At 44.1% G+C, this 20,613-nt stretch overlaps 1 protein-coding gene across 1 annotated transcript in view; it reads left to right on the forward strand.

Annotated features, from left to right (window-relative positions):
• The first annotated feature begins 3,280 nt into the window (after positions 1-3,280).
• LOC120937308 (enoyl-[acyl-carrier-protein] reductase, mitochondrial-like) overlaps positions 3,281-20,613 on the forward strand; it is a 122,696-nt gene continuing 105,363 nt past the window's right edge. Inside the window, exon 1 of the mRNA XM_040350412.1 lies at positions 3,281-3,527. Coding sequence (XP_040206346.1) covers positions 3,385-3,527 — 143 coding nt within the window. The 5' untranslated portion in view covers positions 3,281-3,384. The remainder of the gene's footprint in view (positions 3,528-20,613) is intronic.

Here is a 20,613-nt window from a genome sequence, read left to right on the forward strand (position 1 = left end):
CGTGTTCCACGCTCACGCATGACGTCATTGCCCGAGCGCCGTATGCATTCCATCGTGGAACACAGTACGGCGCAGAAGCGCCCATACAGAGAGAGGAGGAGTAGCGCGGTGGCGCTTGTTACAATCTGCTTAACAGTAAAGTAGAGTGGGAGAAAAGAAGAGGTAGAAACAGTACAAAAATACAAAACTTTTTTATTTTTTTAAGTTTCAAAAAAATACGCCGTTTCCTGAACGTTTTTGCGCCGCCTCGTTGTCGTTTATGTCGTTTTCCGTAAGCGTAAACTTACCCCTGCTATATGAGGGGTAAGTTTACGAAGGTCCGTCGTATGCCATGTTAAGTCTGGCATCGGGACAGCGTCGTCTTTTTCCGTCGTTTACGTCGTTTTACTAAGTCGTTCGCGAATAGGGCTTTACGTAAATGACGCTCACGTCTGCTTCATTGACGTTTTCCATTGTGAGCTGGAGCATGCGCACTGGGCTATTTTTACGGCCGGCATATGCGCAGTTCGATTGGCGCGGGGGCGCGCTTAATTTAAATACAAGCCGCCCCCTTTGAATTACGCGGCCTTACGCCGGGCCATTTACACTACGCCGCCGCAAATTACGGAGCAAGTGCTTTGAGAATATTGCACTTGCTCCAGTAAATTGCGGCGGCGTGGTGTAAATGGCTTACGCTACGCCGCCACGGATTCTATGAGAATCTGGCCCATAGAAAATAATTGTTTTTTTGTGCCCTTGCAGAACACATGCAGAACAACTGACGTCTCTGCACGTGGTGTGAACGAGGCCTTAAAGTGGGACTAAAGGGAAAAAATTAAAACTACGAGCAGGCAGGCTCTTTACTGCAGGAGAGAAATGATATGTCTCTTCTGAAATTAAACAACCTTAAAGAGTCACTAAAGGATTTTTTTTTTTTAGCTAAATAGCTTCATTTACCTTACTGCAGTCCTGGTTTCATGTCCTCATTGTTCGTTTTTGCTCTAATCCTTCTCTGTTCTGAACACTTCCTGGTTGTCTGTTTCCTGATGAAAAAAAGCCCTGGGAGCTTTCTCTCTGTGGTCACTAATCAAGGAGGTGTGATTACTGTGTGTCTAAAACACCTCAACACCATCAGTTTTGTTTTACAAACCATCACTGCCCTGTATTGACTCTGTGTCTCTGTACATCACAGAAGCAGGAAACAGCATGCAAAAACGAAACTGAAACTGTAGGTACATTATATGATTGATTTTTATCTATTTTTAATAATTTTTAAAAGGAATCAGTTAACTATTATGTCTCTTTACCCTGTAAACAGTCATTTCAGCAAAAAAAATGTTTTCCTTTTCAACTCCTTTAAGCCTAATACACACGATCGAACTTCCATCTGACTTTTATGTGGATTTTGGTCTGAAGGGGCGTTGGCCGTGAACTTGTTCTGCATATACACGGCAGAACTTTTTCAGCCAACATTCACCAAATCACGTGTTTTTTTTTCAGCTCTTTACCGCCACCCTTTGGGCAACTTCTGCTATTGTTGTCTGATCTTTAACATTGGTTCTGAGCATGCGTGTTTGTACTTTGTACTTTAGTCCGATGGACTTGTGTACACACAATCGGATTATCCTCCATCGGACATTTTTTGCTGGAAAGTTTGAGAGCATTCACAGTGAACATTTGTCCAATGAAAAACCAAAAACAATTGTCCAATGAAGCATACACACAGTCGGATTGTCCGATAAAACACGTCCGTTGGACCATTGTTGTCAAAATGTCCAATCGTGTGTATAGGCCTTTACCCGCCTGTTTGCAGTCTTCTTTAGAACATTCTGAGCTCACCTTGGTGCTGGATTGGATGAAATTCAATAAACATGTACAAATGTCTATCAAAAAAGGTAAAAAATAAATGTTTGCGTAACTGCTTGAAAAAACTCAAGTTTGTCTTTAATTTGTTATTCACCTAGGAAAGCTCCATATAAATCTACTAGTAAATTTAATACATCCCTCTCCATAGGTTGACAATGCTGCAGCCTAATGCCACATACACATGATCGGAATTTCCGATGGATTTTCTGATCGTGTGTAGTCCCATCTGAGTTATAAATTCCGATGAATTCCATCGTAGTTTAGATATACTGTAGAACATGTTCTATTTTTTTCCGGCGGTATACCAATGTGATTTGCCTGGGTAAAAGTCTGATCGTGTGTACGTGGCATAAGGGTCTTCTCAATAAATACATTGGAGGAGTGATTGTAGACACCCTAAGGCAGATCCTCAAAGAAATTACGCCGGCGTATCACTTGATACGCCGCGTAATTTCAAATTACCCACGTCGTATCTTTAGTTTGAATCCTCAAACCAAGATACGAAGGCATCTGGGTTAGATCCGACAGGCGTACGGCTTTGTACGCCTTCGGATCTTAGATGCAATACTTCGGCGTCCGCTGGGTGGAGTTCGCGTCGTTTTCCGCATCGGGTATGCAAATTAGCGATTTATGACGATCCACGAACGTACGTGTGGCCGTCGCATTCTCTTACGTTGTCTCTAGTCGGCTTTTTCCGGCGTATAGTTAAAGCTGCTTTTTTGCGGCGTATAGTTAGATTTGCCATGTTAAGTATGGTCGTCGTTCCCGCGTCAAAATTTGTATTTTTAATTTTTTCTGCATAAGTCGTCCGTGAATCGGGATGGACGTAAGTCACGTCTAAGTTTAAAAAATGACGTCATTGCGACGTCATTTTGCGCAATGCACGGCGGGAAATTTAGGGACGGCGCATGCGCAATTAATTAAATGAAACACGCCCTCTAATCGCCGATTTGAATTATGCGCCGTTACACCGCTTGAGATACACTACGCCACCGTAACTTACGGCGCAAATTCTTTGGGGATTCGAACCAGCAGAAAGTAAGTTACAGCGGCGTAGCGTATCTCACATATGCTGCGCCAATGTATTTGTATGTGGATCTGCCCCCCTAAGACTGGAAGTGTGTTAACGATTTATCAGCAGGTAAAAAAGCTAAAAAAATTAATGTATACAGCTACATTTAAGAAATAGTAAGCTGTAATGCAATACAGTTTTTGAGTTTATTCTAAAGTTTATTTATGAATAATTATTTTGCCTTTGAGATTTACAATTTTATCTTCATTACTTTTATTCACAATGATAAATATTCTTGGGCTAAATAATTATAGAGGAATTCAGTGAGGAAACACATTTACAAAATTCTGTTTGCAACAGTTTCAAGGAAACCATTCTTGAGTAATGATGTACTACTACCGGTAGTATGTGCTTAAAGCCACACTTACAGAGTTCTTCATCCATACAGTAATACAGACAAACACATAAGCATCGCTTCTCCTTTTGTTTAAACGGATGCAGCTTTCTTATAGAGAACATTGAAAGGAATGCTTGTCTTCAGACCACTTCTGTCTAGAAGAACCCCTGTGTGCCATTGCAATGCCTGGAAAATCATTGAACAGCGGTCCTACCAGACATCCTGTGAGGCTCTTATCTACCGGAGACACGGTCCTTATGCTGATGTCTTAAAGTAAGTATGTATATGAGACCTGTTTATCTGAGCAGATGATCTGAGTAAAACTGTAAGTCCATAAGTACAGCAATGGATTTGGGACAGTTCTTTTTAACCCATTTATTAATAATATGGTAGAAAAAGTAGAACGTAAATTTACCACTTGCTGCTAACATATAACTATGGTAAATTCTTAAAAGTCAGTAGGACAGTTACATATTACAAAAAGTTTTTAACAAAATGACATGGGCAGTAAAATGGCAAATAATGGTATGATTCTTTCCGAAAAAACATGCTGAAAGCGGTACCATTATTTGCAAGGAAATTTGGCGTTTTATATTGTAGGTCTGTAATTTTTAGAAATAACTCACTTAAATCTGACCAAACAAGCTTCTAATAGGCATCCCGGGTATGACATTTTTTTAAAAACAAAATTATAAATTATAATATAATAAATAATTATAAATAATTATAACAAATAATAATATAATTATAATAAAAATTATTCAATAATGTAATCAAATTAAAATCACTGAAATTTGCTCAGTTGCAGAATTGTTGCTGTCATTATTTTTTTTTTTTTATGACGAATTTCCCCACAAATCGCTATCGCACAATTCTGCAAGTGATTATAATTTATTATCGCTGTTTTTTAGCTGATCTAAAACTATTTTTGACATAAAGGGACACTTTTGGTTGCTATGGACAATCTACAGTTTGCAGGGAGAAAGAAACGTTTTTATTATATAAAATGACATGCATGACACAGGACAGACCACTAGGGACAGGGGGGGTGTGTTTTTTTTACATACAGTACTGTAATCTATAAGATTACAGTATACTGTATGTAAGGTGTTTGTTTACGTTTTTGAATTTGGCGCCGTTCTCCGTCCCCGTGCGTCGTAACGTCGCAGGGAACGGAGATCGGCGTCACACGGAGGCACTATGTGAATCGAGCGAGGTCCCGCTCGCTCACACAGCGCGGTGGCATCGCTGGATCCAGGGACAAGGTAAGTAAAAAGTGCCTGTGGATCTAGCGAGGCAAGCCCGAGACTGACTCTGGGTTTCCGATCGTAGCAGGAAAATCTAACCCCGAGTCAGTCTCGGGAAGACCGCCAGGCAGGTTAAGCTTAAAGGAACACTAAAGGTACAATTTAAAAAAAAAAAAAAATAACATACATGTTATACTTACCTCCACTGTGCAGATCGTTTTGCACAGAGTGACCCGGATCTGTGTCTTCTGGGGTCCCTCGGCGGCTGTCTCGGCTCCTCCTCGCAAAAGCTTTCCACGTTCATGCGAGCTCCCTCGCATGGTGGAAAGCTTTTGCGAGCGCGCTCCCGTGATACAGCAGCGGCCATAGCCGCCGACTGTATCACTCGGCCCCGCCCCCCGGCGCGCCGCGTCATCCGCTGTGATTGACAGCAGCGCCAGCCAACTTTCCTCCGCCGGCGTATCGTAGGCGCATATTTACGCCGAACGCATCTGACGCACCCATTGATTTCCTATGCAAAGATGCAAATGAGGGAGCGCGTAAGCTGTACGCCCGGCCTAAAGTTACCCCTCATAAAGCAGGGGTAACTTTGCACCAGACTTGCACAAGTTAGCTGGAGAGTAGTTGCAGCAGCACCGTTACGGACGAGCTGAGCAACCACACTTGCAGGACAACACATGGTAGCCGTGGTCCTAGCACTACTAATGGGTCCACCGCCACGTAGGAGGGCACGGGAGAGGATATACCGCACACGCATGAACGTCTTTGGCATGGGTGATTCGGAGGTGTATCGCATTTTCAGATTCAGCCCTGAAGCCATCCAGGAAATAGCCACAACCCTGCATGATGACATCACCAGAAAGACACACCGATCACATGCAGTGGAGCCACTGGTCAAGGTACTGGCAACACTGCATTTCCTTGCAAGTGGATCTTTTCAGCGTACAAGTGGAGTCGTGGCTGGGATGTCACAATCCACCATGAGCAGATGCGTGCACCAGGTTGTCCCGGCAATCCTCAGACGCATGTCCCACCACTTCATCAAACCCACCCATGAGCACCTGCGGCAGAAGGCAATGCGGGATTTCTACAAAATTGCAGGATTCCCACTCACCGTGGGGGCCATTGATTGCATGTGGCACTACGGCCCCCCCGTGCCACAGAGCACATATACCGCAATCGGAAGCAGTGGCATTCCATCAATGTAGGTGATAGCCGATGCCCAATGCCTCATATGGCACATCCGTGCCAAACACCCAGGGTCCAGCCACGACAGCTACATATACCATCAAAGCAACATCCCAACAGAATTCAAACAGAACGTGTACGGGAACAGCTGGCTGGTGAGTGACATGGGAGTCAGGCATGACTGTCCGACCCCATGATGCAGATATCACGAGGGGCACATGCACGACTAACATCCTCCTGTCTTTTCCCTTCCAGGTGACTCTGCATATGCACTTGGGCCCCATCTCATGACTCCATTCCGGAATCCCAAAACCAGAGGAGAGAGAAGATACAATGATGCACACATACGTACCCGTGCAGTCTTGGAACGCACATTTGGCCTCCTGAAGTCCCGTTTCCGATGCCTTGATAATTCCGGGGGGACCCTGTTGTATTCCCCAAACTTTGTGTGCCAGATGATCGGTGCATGTTGCATTCTGCACAACTATGCCATGAGAAAGGGCCTGAAGATTGACATACGTGATGACCTGACCCCCGAGCCACACAGTCCCCCCCTGCCCGAGGCTACCCCATCTGCTGAGGGAAGAGCAGTCAGGAGATGCCTCGTGGTAGGCATGTTTGCATGTTAAACACACACAATCATCATGGCACAAGGAGAATGCACGCATGCACACCACTGTGGTCCCTAGCTCACACACACACACCACATCCACTTCACATTGGATTAGCCCAAGTCCACCATGCAGAACTTGGGATCAGCAACGCCGCGCCAAGGCCCCAATGGTGTCGCTGACCATTCATACCACATTCACACGGTCGTGGGGATAACTTCTCCCCGACGACCCAGGGTGACACACCTTACTGGCAGGTATGTCACCCCCACATTCACACACCAGTCACACTGTAGCCTGCACTACTGACCGTGTGCATACATAAAAAAAAAACGCTCCTCACCGGAGCAGAAAAATAAAAAAACGCTCCTCACCGAAGCAGAAAAATAAAAAAAACGTTCCTCACCGGAGACAACAAAATCCAAAATAGGCACTCAATTGCCCTGTCGTGGGCTCCGCCTGGTGCCACGTCTCTGGCTCCTCACTTGCCTGGGGGAACTTTAGGTGGGGGTGGGGCATCAGCAGGAGACTCCTCCTCAAGTCTGCCACTCCTGGCAGGTTCTGGCTGCCTGCCCTCCAACGCCAGGGCTATGCGGGTGAGCACCGCATTGGTCTCTGCCTGCATCCGCAGCTGGCGGGTGGTGGTCTGCTGATGCTGGCGCCTCCTGTGCCTCCCCTCCGCCGTATTGGCCTTTACAGCCACTGTGAGGCTCCTAACCCCTGTCACGAGGTGTGCTGTCGTGGCCTGCAGCTCCCCAACACAGGTCACAACAGCTGCACAATTGGCATTTATATCCTGCAGACAGTCGGGGATTTCTGCCGAGGAGGCCAGGCTGTCTGCGAGACGCCGCATGTCCCGGGCAACATCACCCACATGTGGCGGGCCTGATCCCTCGCAAGGGTTTCCTGGATGGCCTCAGGAACACCCCTGGTTTTTCTGGTGGCCTTCCTAGGGGCAGAAGAGGCTTGGGGCCGTGTATATGGGGAGGCCCGTGAGAAGCTTCCCCTGATGGTGGAGGAGGGTGAGGATGGTCCCCTGATGGGGGAGGAGGGTTGTGAGGGTCCCCTGATGGGGGAGGAGGGTTGTGAGGGTCCCCTGATGGGGGAGGAGGGTTGGGAGGGTCCCCTGATGGTGGAGGAGGGTTGGGAGGGTCCAGGGTTGATGGGATTTTCCTCCACGATGTAGAACACGTCCTCCAGCTCCCCGTGCTCCTCCACTACTTCCTCCAGAGGAGAGGTGTGGGCACTCTCATCCCTGGATGGCGTTGGTCGCCCTGCAGCCGATGACGGCCCAGCTCCCTCCAGCACATCTGTGGATGACACAAATCATTCACATGTTGGTGGACCCACACACTTGTCACATGTTCCCTTCCACCCCCTCACATGCTACACACTGTATAGGAGATAAAACACACTTGCCTGACCTCAAGGACTGGTCAATGGAGTCGAATCCCTCCATGCCCTCCACCTGCTCACGCTGCAGGCATTGGGCGATCATCTCATCCTCCGGGGTTAACCGCACAGTACAGGCTGGTCCTCCTCCAGTGCCCCTGGCATGCTTCCTTATCTTGGCCAGCTTTTCACGGACCTTACGTTTTAGATCATTTTTTTTGGACATCCTCTGGGCTCCTGGTCGCATTCCCCATGGCACTGACCTGCAGGCTGAGCTCCCTCAGGATCTCCTTCTTCCGTGCCTTACTGGTCTGGTGACTGAGGGCACCATGAAGGTATTTATCATATTCCACTATGCCAGCAACAATAATAGCCCTCTACTCTGGGCTAAAGTTTTTCTTCCTCCTCTCCTTCTTGCCTGTATTTGCTGCAGCCGCCATCGCTTTGCAAAAGTACCTTCCCTTAGGGGGGGGGGGGGGGGAAACAGGATGTACTTTTGCGCCGGACGGGCGCATGTCTGGGCGTATTTATAGGCTTGAGGTAAGCCGGTTGGCCGGCGTTTCCCAGGAAGTTGGGCCGGCGTAGTTGTGAGCATGCGCACAGGGGAGCGATCATACGTCCACTTCACTGCGCATGCTCCATTCAGGATACGCCGGGCGTATATCACTACTCCACGTTCCGACCATCATTTGCATAAGGTCACACCCACTTACACTTACGCTGGCTTACGCCGTCGAAATTAAGTTACGCCGGCGTAACGTTAGGAGCAAGTGCTTTGTGAATACTGTACTTGCCTCTCTGAGTTACGTCGGCGTAGCGAATATGAGATGCGCTACGCCAGTATAAAGATGCGCCGATCTACCTGAATCTGGCCCTTAGTATGTAAACGACCTCAATGATTTGCTTCAGTAAAAAGGAGAGATTGCTGACAATGGCTTCAATGTCTATGTGGTGACGTCACCCATAGACTTACTATGAGGCATCCGTTGTCATTGATCTCTTCTTTACACTGAAGCCAGCACTGGGAGCCAGGGCCGCTGATAGGGGGGGACCACCAGCCCTCCTGTAGGGGGCCCAGGCAAACAGGGGGGCCCTGACAGCAAAGGGAATCATTGTAATCGGATGGAGGGCAATTACAGAATGACTTCCCCTGCACCGATCCCCCTCCCTGTTCTGCCTTCTTTTGATCCCCCCTCTGTGCCCCCTGTCACTGTGCTGCCCCCCCCCCCCCACACAGCACTGCTGGCTTACCTGTCTCGTATAAAATAACAAATTATAAAATAAAATACATTTTAATATATTTGAACATTCTTTAAAAAATTATATAAAAAAAAGTTTAAAGATTTTTAAAAACTATTTTAAAAAGGGCCAATTCACACAGGTTCTCTGTTATGTTTGTGTCCGCTAATAATGATTTTAGTGTATTTCGTTTGTGAAAATATTGTTTTGATATATTTTGGGGGGGCCCTGTCAGGTAGGCTGTACGGTCCCCGTGATTTCTAACAGCAGCCCTGCTGGGAGCCAATCATGTGACCGGACCAGGGCACCCTCAGAATTGGTAAGTATAGAAATCTTTCCTTTACAGAGTAGTTCGTATATGGCTTAGAATGTGGGTAGGAGCAGGTTTTGAGCTTATATAGTATTTTACTGGACTTCTACTTTAGCTACTGTTCAATAGGGCTGGCTGGAATTTAAAAAAAAAATCTCAACAGTTTCTGAAACAAAAAAAGTCAATCAAGGGTCAGTCCACCCCAAAATTTATATTTCAGGGTTTCGTAAAAGCTGCAGAATGAAATGACCTGGTAATTTATTATATGTCTTCGGGAACCTATTAGTGCAATCTTCATACTCTATTGTTGGGTCTTCATACTTGTAGGCATCATGAGGAATATTCATTCTCCCTGTTGAATTTTAAAAAACATTTTTTGCTATGGAAATGGCAACAGGACATGCTAAAATACAAAAAGAGGGCAGGAGCACCCAAAACATTGGGGTGGACAAGTACATTACTAGAAATAACAGTAAGAAGGTCTAACGTTTGGGGTATCAAAACGGGTTGTGGACAAATTCACTTATGACTAAATGATTACTTTGATATACAGTATTTATAGCAGGATGTTATTAAACGCTTTTTGGAAGATAAAAAAGAAATTGTGTTTGTTACATTCTGGCCCAATTACCCATGGAAAATGAAAACAAGTTGTTTTTTTATGATAAATAAGGGATTCACTTGGAAAGTCTAGTGTAACTTAAAAAAAGAAATATTTATTCAATTTCCTCTGTACATCATTTGCCAATAGTTTTTCCAGATTGAGTGCATAGCAGTCTTGGCATTGTTAAATGACCTCATTTTGAAAACCACAGTGTCTTCATACTGTGAATCTCCACAGGACTGAATACAATTTAAGAGGACATGAGGAGTCATTTTATTTTTAAATCAGGATCCAACTGTATTCCTTTGTAAATTTTCAAGCAAAATATGTGCACATTTTATATTAGGTGTGTGCTGGCCAGTACATATAGTAGCTGTGTTGCTTTGATTTACTTGAACATGCTGTTCTTTTCTGGAATGCATTGCCTAATGATGATTGGTTTTGTTGATCCTTGCTAGTAATTAGATGTTCATCCTTTAGAAAAACTGGCGCTTCAAAAATTAGCTGCCCTTTTCCCCATTACCCAAGTAATTAGAATTTATTTGATTTTGTTGCACTTCCACTCGAAAACATATAATTAAAGTGAATGATACTGAGCGCTAGTGCTTAGTTAGTAGAAATACAATTATTTCAGTCATTCCCCTGATTACGGATGGTGACATTAATTACCACTGAATAAAGGCATCTGATAATTCCTCTTTTATTACAGTGCACCGTATGGTCAAATTAGTGGCAGAAAAAATTCCCTCAATTTCACCCGTGACTTGGCTATTTTTCAGAAAGATTAGCTAATTGTTATGGCATATATACTCTCATGGCAGCAGTCTCTCTAATATTGAGCTGTTTGACAAGCCAATGTAGCAGAACAGTGTTAACTCTGATAGAATGCATAGTGAATTGTTTAATAATCAGATGTAATTAAAATTCACCTCTTTCCCGGCTAAGGGAATATTTTTTGACACCAGCTTGCCTCACATAGCGAAATCCTGTGCTGCCCAAATGGCAGCAATTGAGGAGGCTGGTATAAGTCTGCTTTTATTAAAGTCTTATAAAACCCCAGCTCAGTATTTGATTTAATTTAATTTTATGTAATGCCACTCCTACACTTTACAAAATCACTTTATTATAAGATTCTGGTCATTTCTGGCCACGTTCTTACACTTCTTCTTTTGTGGCTTGTTATAGATTATGTCATTCCTCCTCTTACTCTCCTCTCAGCATGTTCACCATTACAATGTGTGCACATAGCAGACTGGCTTCTAGTGCTAACCCTCCTTTGAGCCAGTGTTGCCAACCTATCAGAATGAAATTTACTGACACAACACCCAAAATTTACTGGCAGAGCCACGTTTTTACTGGCATTTCCAAAAGGTACAAAATTAGTTTTAAAGCGGAGTTCCGGCCACAATTTCACTTTTTAAATATAAATACCCCTGTAATACACAAGCTTAATGTATTCTAGTAAAGTTAGTCTGTAAACTAAGGTCCATTTTGTTAGGTTGTTACAGCATTTACACACTTTATAAAATAGAAATTGACTGGGGCCATCTTAAGTGTGTGCATCATGAAGCCAGACTGTATGACTTCCTGGATTTCAGCCTTGCAAATCTCGCACATGCTCAGTGCTGCACAAGAAGTGTCAGATCAGGTTTCAGCGCCTGTGCTGTCCAAGTCACATGATTCTTTGAGACTGGGGAGTGCACAGACTCCTGGAAAGTTACACCCACTACATTCCCAGGAGTCTGTGCGGTGTAGGTTAGGAAGCATTAAGCACCTAGGTGCAGGAAGTGGGAAGATTAACTATTCTGCCTAGCAACAACACTTTGAAGGCATCTAAAAAAAAAAAAAAAAAAAAATTCGTAAAGGACTAATGAGATTTTTTTTAAAACTACTGATGTAATGTTATATTTATGGGTGGAACTCCACTTTAAATGCAGTAAATCAGTATTTAGGCTACAAACAATACAATACACAATTGCAATGTAATTTAAGGTATATATTAAGGGAAAGAAAAACACATTTTCTATTTTATTTTTATTATAGTAAGTAAGTAGCTCAGGGGCAGGACTCAGGAAAGCAAGAAATTAGAATGGGCACGCACACACACACACTTGAAATTGACTCTCACAGTGACACTGACAGCAGTCTGCAGCAGCACAGATGATGATGCCACGTTACCGACACGACACGTCCCCTCCTGAGTCACAGTTACAGTCTCTCTCCACGCCAGGTGGTCCCTTCAGTCCAGTCCAAACAGCACTGACAGCCCCTCTCCTGGCTGGCCTTGCTCCTGTTCCAGCAGACTTGCACACGTGGCTCCAGCCGCTCCGCTCTGCTCCCTTGCACCATGACATCACATAACATGCCCGAATGCACTGTAGCAGACACTCGGATGGTCTCAGCCAACGTCACAGCCATAATTTTTACGGGCAACCTTTGCCCGTTTTTTCCTGGCTGCCAGTAAAAATACTGACGATTGGCAACACTGATTTGAGCAGTCTACCCTGTACTGTACAGGGGAGGGTGATATCAGGACAAATTCCTGTACTTATACAAGTTATACGAGTTGTTTCATAATTTTAAACTGAATGTAGAGCTAAATGAATTGGTGTTTTTTTATTTTTCATTTCAGCCTAAAGTTCATTTTTAAAGGTCCTGGCCCAGGCTGTTTAATGGTCTTATAGTACCTTTGACAAATTCTTCTTAGAAATGATTATTTAGGTTATTTCACAAAATAACTTTTGTTCTTTATGGATATAAATGGTGAATATGTTGGGGACCACCAGAAAACCTCCCTTTCTGAATGCCTGAAAGAAATCAGAAGCTGGCCGGAATAAACTTGCAGTGCTTGCCTCCACCCAAAATTAAGATGTGTTTTGTACTATCATACTCTTATGCCCTGTACACACGATCGGTTTATCTGATGAAAACGGTCTGATGGATTTTTTAATCAGATATCCGATGAAGCTGACTTTCATCAGTCTTGCCTACACACCATCAGTTAAAAAAACGATCGTGTCAGAATGTGGTGACGTAAAACACAACGACGTGCTGAGAAAAATTAAGTTCAATGCTTCCATGCATGTGTCGACTTGATTCTGAGCAAGAGTGGATTTTTAACCGATGGACGTGCCCACAGACGATCGTTTTTTTCTATCGGTTTTTTAACCATCAGATAATTTTAAAACAAGTTCCTAGTTTTTTCACAGATGGGGCCCACACACGATCGGTTCGTCTGATGAAAACAGTCCATCAAACCGTTTTCATCAGACGAATCGATCGTGTGTACGCGGCATTACAGGTCAAAATAAAATACATAATACATAAATAGGTGGCAAAAAACATGTTGTAATAATGATGCATATAAGTATCAACTGTGGCAAATGTCAGTGCTGTTTTTGTCAACTTTTTTCACTTATAAAATATATAAATTCACATTTACTATAGGATTATTTATTGTGGTATATAAACAAACCACACCATTATGGGCAGAAAACTCCTGGTGTAGAAGAAATGAAGACATGGTACTAAAAGCCTAAACAAGTATTCCTTTTTATTTCATGTGTTAGATTTTTCTATTTCCGCTTCTGTGACTCCTAGGTATATCATGTCATTAATCTTCTCATTTCCTAACTAATGATTATTTTTCCCAACTTGATAACTGATTGCCCCGTCATTACTTATTTTGCCAGCTTTTCAGGCCTTACTGTGTCAGTGATTCTGCTTTTACATTGTGCAAGAACTGCACTTTCAATACATCCATCCAATTTCTCTGCTAAAATATATTTGCTGTCAGGTATCTCATTCTCTGAATATCTTTCTGCACATGCATTTTTCATCTCTTTTTATCACATTTGCATCTCAGGCTTTAAGTTCTTATGTCCTTCAATACACTATGCAAAATGTAGGTCACTGCAAGAATCTTATTTAATAGTGATATTTTAATATTGCCATATATATTAGATGGAAAATCAAATACGACATTAAGTTATATTTTTCATCTTGATTAATTAGAGCCTTATGATTTAATGGATCTTAAAGAAAAAACATTCTTAAAGGGTAATAGTAGTGTATTTGCAGTTAGTGCATATTATTGTGTGTTTTAATTATTTTGTAATTGTATTAAATATAGAGATTTGTAGATGAGCGTGCTGAGGCATGATATCAGCAACGAGAGTAGTGCATTATTGTCAATGAGTCAGCCAATTCCTAGACTTTAGAAAAACAATAGTAATATTTACAACAGGGGTGCCCAACCTTTTGAGGAGCGAAGGCCACTGAACTGACTTGGTAACCAGTTGCGGGCCAAAATTGGTGGAATGGGCGGATGACAGGTCTGTGTCCAGGCTGCATATGCAAATGGGGATAAATAGACATAGAGACAGTGATGGCTGGTGGATTTTTCTTTGGGGGGCAGAAAACAACCCCCCCAGCAACATGGCAGAGACCCCTTGCGGGTGGTCTGGCCCAGCACATACCCGCTTCTGTGACGGAGCTGTGTTGTCCTCTCCTGGAGTGCGGGCAGCAGCCGCGGCTGCTCAGGCGTATGCTCCTCTAGCTTCTTCTGCCATGTGACTTCTGCCTAAGCGTTAGGCATCCAATAGGATCGCCTGACGTTTTGGCCAATCGGGAAACAGGCCTGCTTCCTGATTGGCGGGAAGGAACTTTAGTGTGCTAATAGCGAAAATTTATTTGCTATGATCACACAACTGGATGGGCTCAGAGCGCAATGAGGATTCGTTTGAAAGCAGTCCAGTAACCACTGTAGACCAGATATGCCCATTTATACTCTGTGATTTCAGCAATAAACTTACCTTTAATAACAGTCTTCAATTCAGTTTTCCCAGGCTGTTGCTGTCCCAAGCAGAGTATATTTGGTATTGATCGTGACAGGAGGTGGCGTTATACAGGAAAGATCAGCTTATGCGGCTCTGCTCTGCAGCTGCTTGCTTTCTCTACTGCCAGCCTCATTCACAACACTGATACTCTGGAATGGCGGGTTGGCAACCTGCAATCTGAGCTTGCCAAACCACCATCCTAGAGCAAGGGGTCGCAGGCCACATCAGAGGGCTCCACGGGCCACTTGTGGCCCCCTAGCCACTGGTTGGGCACCCCTGATTTACAATATTAACTTATATTCATTATTTACATCAAATGTATCTTTCATATTATTATTTGGTTAATAAAAAGGTTAAAAATACCCTATAAAGCTAAAAAAATACATTTTGATTTTCTCAAACATAACAAACATAGTTCTACTGTATTGTAATTATTATGATTATGTATTTTTAACCTGCCCTTAACCACATGTAGTAGCCTATATATGTCCCTTCATCACTAGGTAATAAAAGGCCATCCAGAAATACACATCTACCTCCCCCACAATTTTTTCTCCATATGGCTAGCCAGGCATAGTTGAAGAACCTGTGATAGATCAACTTGACATGATTGTAGCCGAATAGATCAACTTGAAATAGATAGCTTGAAATAGACTCACCTACGTACAGTTTAGTGATTCCTGTCTACTTTTTTTCATTACTAAAATCTACCCTTGGGGGATTAATTTCAGTCTCCTGGCTTGTTTATGTAGCAAGGTCCCATGGGCCTCAGAGGCCTAATGGTGACCTCAAGGGTTAGGGAGAGCTGACAACCCTCCTTGTAGAGTGGGTTACCAAGCATGGTGGGTGTAATACAAGAAGAATGATGGACGCCAGTCACTTTTTAAATGCAAGCAAGAGATTTATTGTCTCTTAAGAGAACTGGGGGAGAGATGGTTAGGTCCAGAACACCCTTGAGTAGATGCAATGGTAATTGGCAGACTCTGAGGCCCCGTACACACGACAGAGGAACTCGACGTGCTTGGCACGTCGAGTTCCTCGTCGAGTTTTGGGATGAAGCCGCCGAGGAGCTCGGCGGGCCGGCTTCTCCCATAGAAGAACGAGGACAACGAGAAAATAGAGAACATGTTCTCTATTTTCTCGTCGAGTTCCTCGGCGGCTCCATCGAGCCAAAACTGTACAGACGACAGAGTTTCTCGGCAGAATCCGGGTTTTGACCGAGTTTCTCGGTGAATTCTGCCGAGAAACTCTGTCGTGTGTACGAGGCCTGAGACTTCTATAGGTAGACAGCTACATAGTGTAAGGCCTCCAGCCGGATGAAACTTCTGTATAGGTAGGACCACTGTCTCCTATGGCAACTAATCTTGCAACAGTCACCTACAGTAGTTTGTACATAACTCTTTGTAACACAGAACAGTCCTTTTCTTATCTTACAGTATTCCACTGTAGGTCTTCACTCACTGCGCTCCCAGTCTATAGCTAGACTTCCAGATCCCAGCAGTCAGCTCTTCCACAGCTATCCCGCTGTACACTCCTCAAGCGCCACCCCCGCTATCCTGCTGGGTCCCTGGCTTGGCACTTGCTGATGCGTTCCCACTTCTTCACTGTCCCCGGCTGGTGAGAAGACTGCTCTGGTACTGGCCTCAGCTTATTTAAAGCAGTCTCTGGTAACAAGGTGAATGGTCACATAGTGGCGACAGCTTTTCTCCTACCACCGACCACACTGATTCTATATCCGGCTGAACCTTTGCAACTCAGTTGGACTCCAATCCTGCAGTCCCAACCCTAATGTGCTTCTCGTGCTCCTCAGGCAGCCTAGCAGCCAGGTGTCCCCAGGATAGGCCTCAGGCTTCTGGCCTAGCAGCCCAGGGTGACATAACACACGTCCACCCAGATAGCCGTCCAAATTGCACAGAACCCCGATCACCCAAGAAACCCTTGCCTATTGGATGAGACACCCCATCCATTCATGATCTGTCCTTGCTATGCCTTATCCAATCTCACAAGCTACAATACCACCTAGTGATAGAAGAGAGAAGTGCATCAATTCCAGAATTAGGGGGAAATCAGAGGATCTCCTAACAATTAGCCAGCACAATTACTACCTGGCAAACAAAATGTGTTAGCAACCCTGCCTAAACACCAGGGTGCAACATCTAATAGTCAGCTTGGTCTTTGCAGACATTTAGCCTATGTTAAACACAGTTAGGTCGATTAATCTGACAGGTCAAATTGCATGTTAAATTGGAGCATATTTCCAGCAATAGGAGCATCCAAGTGAAAGGGCTGCCCTATGCTGTCTTACACTAATGCCCAAAAACTCAGCTATGTTTTGCGCAGGTGTGAATTGAGAGGAGATTGCACAGAATACTCTGAAGGAAGCAGACCAAGCTGCACATGTAAGTAGCTGTAGGAAATCATGCTGCAGTGGTGTCATGCTTGGTAATGCTTCTACAGTGAAGTCCAACGAAAATATGCAAACACAGATCAAAAATTAATCAGAGCTATCCCTCTGCCCCAGGGGTCTTCAAACTATTCTGAACAAGGGCCACATTGTAGATTTTACAAATACTGTATTTGCAGGCTGAAAAAAAATCTGTTTTAAAATCAAATTAATAGAATGTAAATTAATGAATACATTTTACTTGGATCTTTTTGTAATCAGCATGATATGATTCAAAATTTTAGTAAAACAAAAGCAAAATTCCTCTGTTATCAAATCGCCCCCCCCCCCCCAACATCACTGTTCTCATTAGAGCACCCTTACATCAGTGTCTCTTATCACAGTCCCTCTTTACATCAGTGCTCCCATTAGCACCCCCCTCTTACAACAGTGTCCCCATCAGATTCCCACTTATGTTAGTGTCTCTACCAGAGTCCCCCTTACATCAGTGTCACCATCAGGGTCCCTTCTTACATCAATGTCCTCATCAGGGACCCTTCTTACATTATGCCTCGTTTCCACTGAGCGGATCGGTTCGGGTCGTTTAGAATGGAACGGGTTTGAATGGTCCGGTCTATTCTGGTGAGCGTTTCCACTGCAAATCGGACCGCCAGGGCCATACAGGTTTTAGAAAAAATGCCTCTCATGATGTCACACTAGTGCAACGAGAAACGTGATGCAGCGTCACTCAGCGTCAGCCAAACAACAACAACAACAATGGAGGTCATTCAGCAGCTCGTCTTTTCTCTGCTAGCCTTTTGGTTCTTTATAGGCAAAATTCATACACACACACACACACACTGACCTATACACACACTGACACACACACACTGACCTATACACACACTGACACACACACACTGACACACACTGACCTATACACACACTGACACACACACACTGACACACACTGACCTATACACACACTGACACACAGACACACAGACACACAGACACACACACACACACACACACACTGACCTACTGAAACACACACTGACCTATACACACACACTGACCCACACACACTGACCTATACACACACTGACACACTCACTGACCCACACACCCTGACCTATACACACACTGACACACTCACTGACCCACACACCCTGACCTATACACACACTGACACACACACTGACCTATACACACTGACACACTGCATTTTTTACAGATGCTTCTCCTTTTGGCAAAGCAGCGCCGCCGACCAGTGATTTGGGCATTCCCTCGTGCCAATGAGTGGTGGAATGTGACCGTCCCAGGATTCACCCACAGACAGTGGGTGCAGAATTTAAGGATGTCAGAGGAAACCTTCTCATTCCTTTGTGCCAAGCTACGTCCAGTGATGGAAAAGAAAAGCACCAACTTCAGAGCCTGTTTGCCTGTAAGGAAAAGAATTGCCATTGCACTGTGGAAGCTGGCTACCAACAGTGAATACAGGAGTATAGGTCATCTTTTTGGTGTCAGCAAATCATCAGTGTGCCGGTGTGTGCAGGACTTCTGTAAGTCTGTGTGCACATTGCTAGCTCCTGAAATTGTTCATTTTCCTAACAGGGAAAAGCTCAAAGACATGGCTGAGTACTTTGAGAACAGGTGGGGCCTTCCACAGTGTGTTGGTGCTATTGATGGCTCACACATACCAATAATAGCACCACAAGAATACCACACTGACTACTTCAACCGAAAAGGCTGGCATTCCATCATCCTCCAGGGAGTAGTGGATGGCAAGGGACTATTCTGGAATGTGAATGTAGGAAAGCCTGGGAGTTTGCATGATGCTCGGGTTCTCCGATTGTCAACATTTTGGGATTGGGTTGGCCAGGGAGGCCTGTACCCTGTTAGCACTAAGAACATTTGTGGGGTGAATGTTGGCTATTATGTGCTTGGGGACTCTGCCTATCCTTTACAAAATTGGCTCCTGAAACCATTTCCTGACAATGGGCGCCTAACAACAGAGCAGCAAATCTACAACAAGAAAACATCCAGGGCACGTGTTGTAGTGGAAAATGCGTTTGGAAGACTTAAGGGTAGATGGAGGTGTCTTATGAAGAGGAATGACAGTGACATTCAACTTACCAAATCCATGGTCCTAACGTGCTGTGCTCTTCACAATCTTTGTGAAAGTCATGGAGAAGACTTTGACCAGGATTGGAATACATCTCCAGAAGAGCCAGTACCAGTAATAGCAGCACAGGATATGGAAGAAGAGTGCAGTGAAATACGTCAGGCTCTGATGAGGCACCTTAACGTTAACGTTGTTACCGTGAATAATTAAAATGTTTAATTACTTTTTGCTAAATGCTAAATAAAATCAGACATACTCAGAGAAGTCGTTCTTGTTTTTTATTCCACAAAAAAAATCATCTTCCTACATATTTTGTAAAGGCAAAATTTTGATAATGTAGAAACATTGTTTACAATAAAGAGCTTGTAAAGGTTTGTTTTTTATTAAGCTAGTGCAGGGATACGCAATTAGCGGAAATCCAGCTGTTTTGCAGAACTACAAGTCCCATCATGCTTTTGCCTCTGGGTGTCATGCTTGTGACTGTCAGAGTCTTGCTATGCCACATGGGAATTGTAGTTCTGAAACAGTTGGATATCCACTAATTGCATATCCCTAAGCTATTGCATTGTTGTTTTTTTCTTCAATTTCACTTCCAATAAATGTTTTTTTTTTGTTTTCTTTGTATGAATTTCTCACTTCCTGTTCCTCCTCAGTAAGCTGTTCAATAAGCTGTGCTGAATGACTAAACACAGCTCAGATGATGTTGTCAGGTTTACTGAGAAGGAACAGGAAGTGAGAAATTCAGACCAAGAAAAAAAACATCTAAAAAGGAAATTAAAGGAAAAGGTAAACCAAAAATGCCAAGTATATTCGCAATTACATCTACAATGCAAAAATGAGAAGAAATTAAGCGATCGGGGGTGCCCTTTGTTGAAATCCAGGCTCCACCGTCCAAGGGGGGTGATAACGCAAAGGAGGCAGAAGGGAATCAGAGCAGCAGCACAAAGAAAGCCATGTGCAGCAAGGAGCAAATGTGTCCAATCTTGTGTGATCGCTGATGGCTCAAAGGAGCCTATTCAAAAAAAAAAAAAATCTAACCTTTAAAACCCACTCTAATTATATATTTTTAAACGTAAACATGGGTACAGGTCCTGTGCTGCATGAAAGGCACTACTGTCTGGGTGGTGACCTGGGTTGACGATTGGCTCCAATCACTTGAACAAGCTGACCAAGGACACCGAGGAAGGCCTGGTTGAAGGTAGCCAACTGCTCCATCTGCTGCCGGGCAATTTCTGCCTCCTGGCGCATAGCTTCCTGTGCATCCTGACGTAGTGCTTGAAACCGCCTCTCAGAAAGGTTATCCATTCTTTCCAGCTGCCTTTCTTCTGCTGCCCGCATATCCTCCATGACTGTGCGCAGATCCAACTGTAACCTTCTCCTTTCACCTGTAATATACAAAAGACCTAAATATTGCTTTTG

The sequence above is a fragment of the Rana temporaria genome, chromosome 4, assembly GCF_905171775.1.
Source record: "Rana temporaria chromosome 4, aRanTem1.1, whole genome shotgun sequence".
Lineage (NCBI taxonomy): Eukaryota > Metazoa > Chordata > Amphibia > Anura > Ranidae > Rana > Rana temporaria.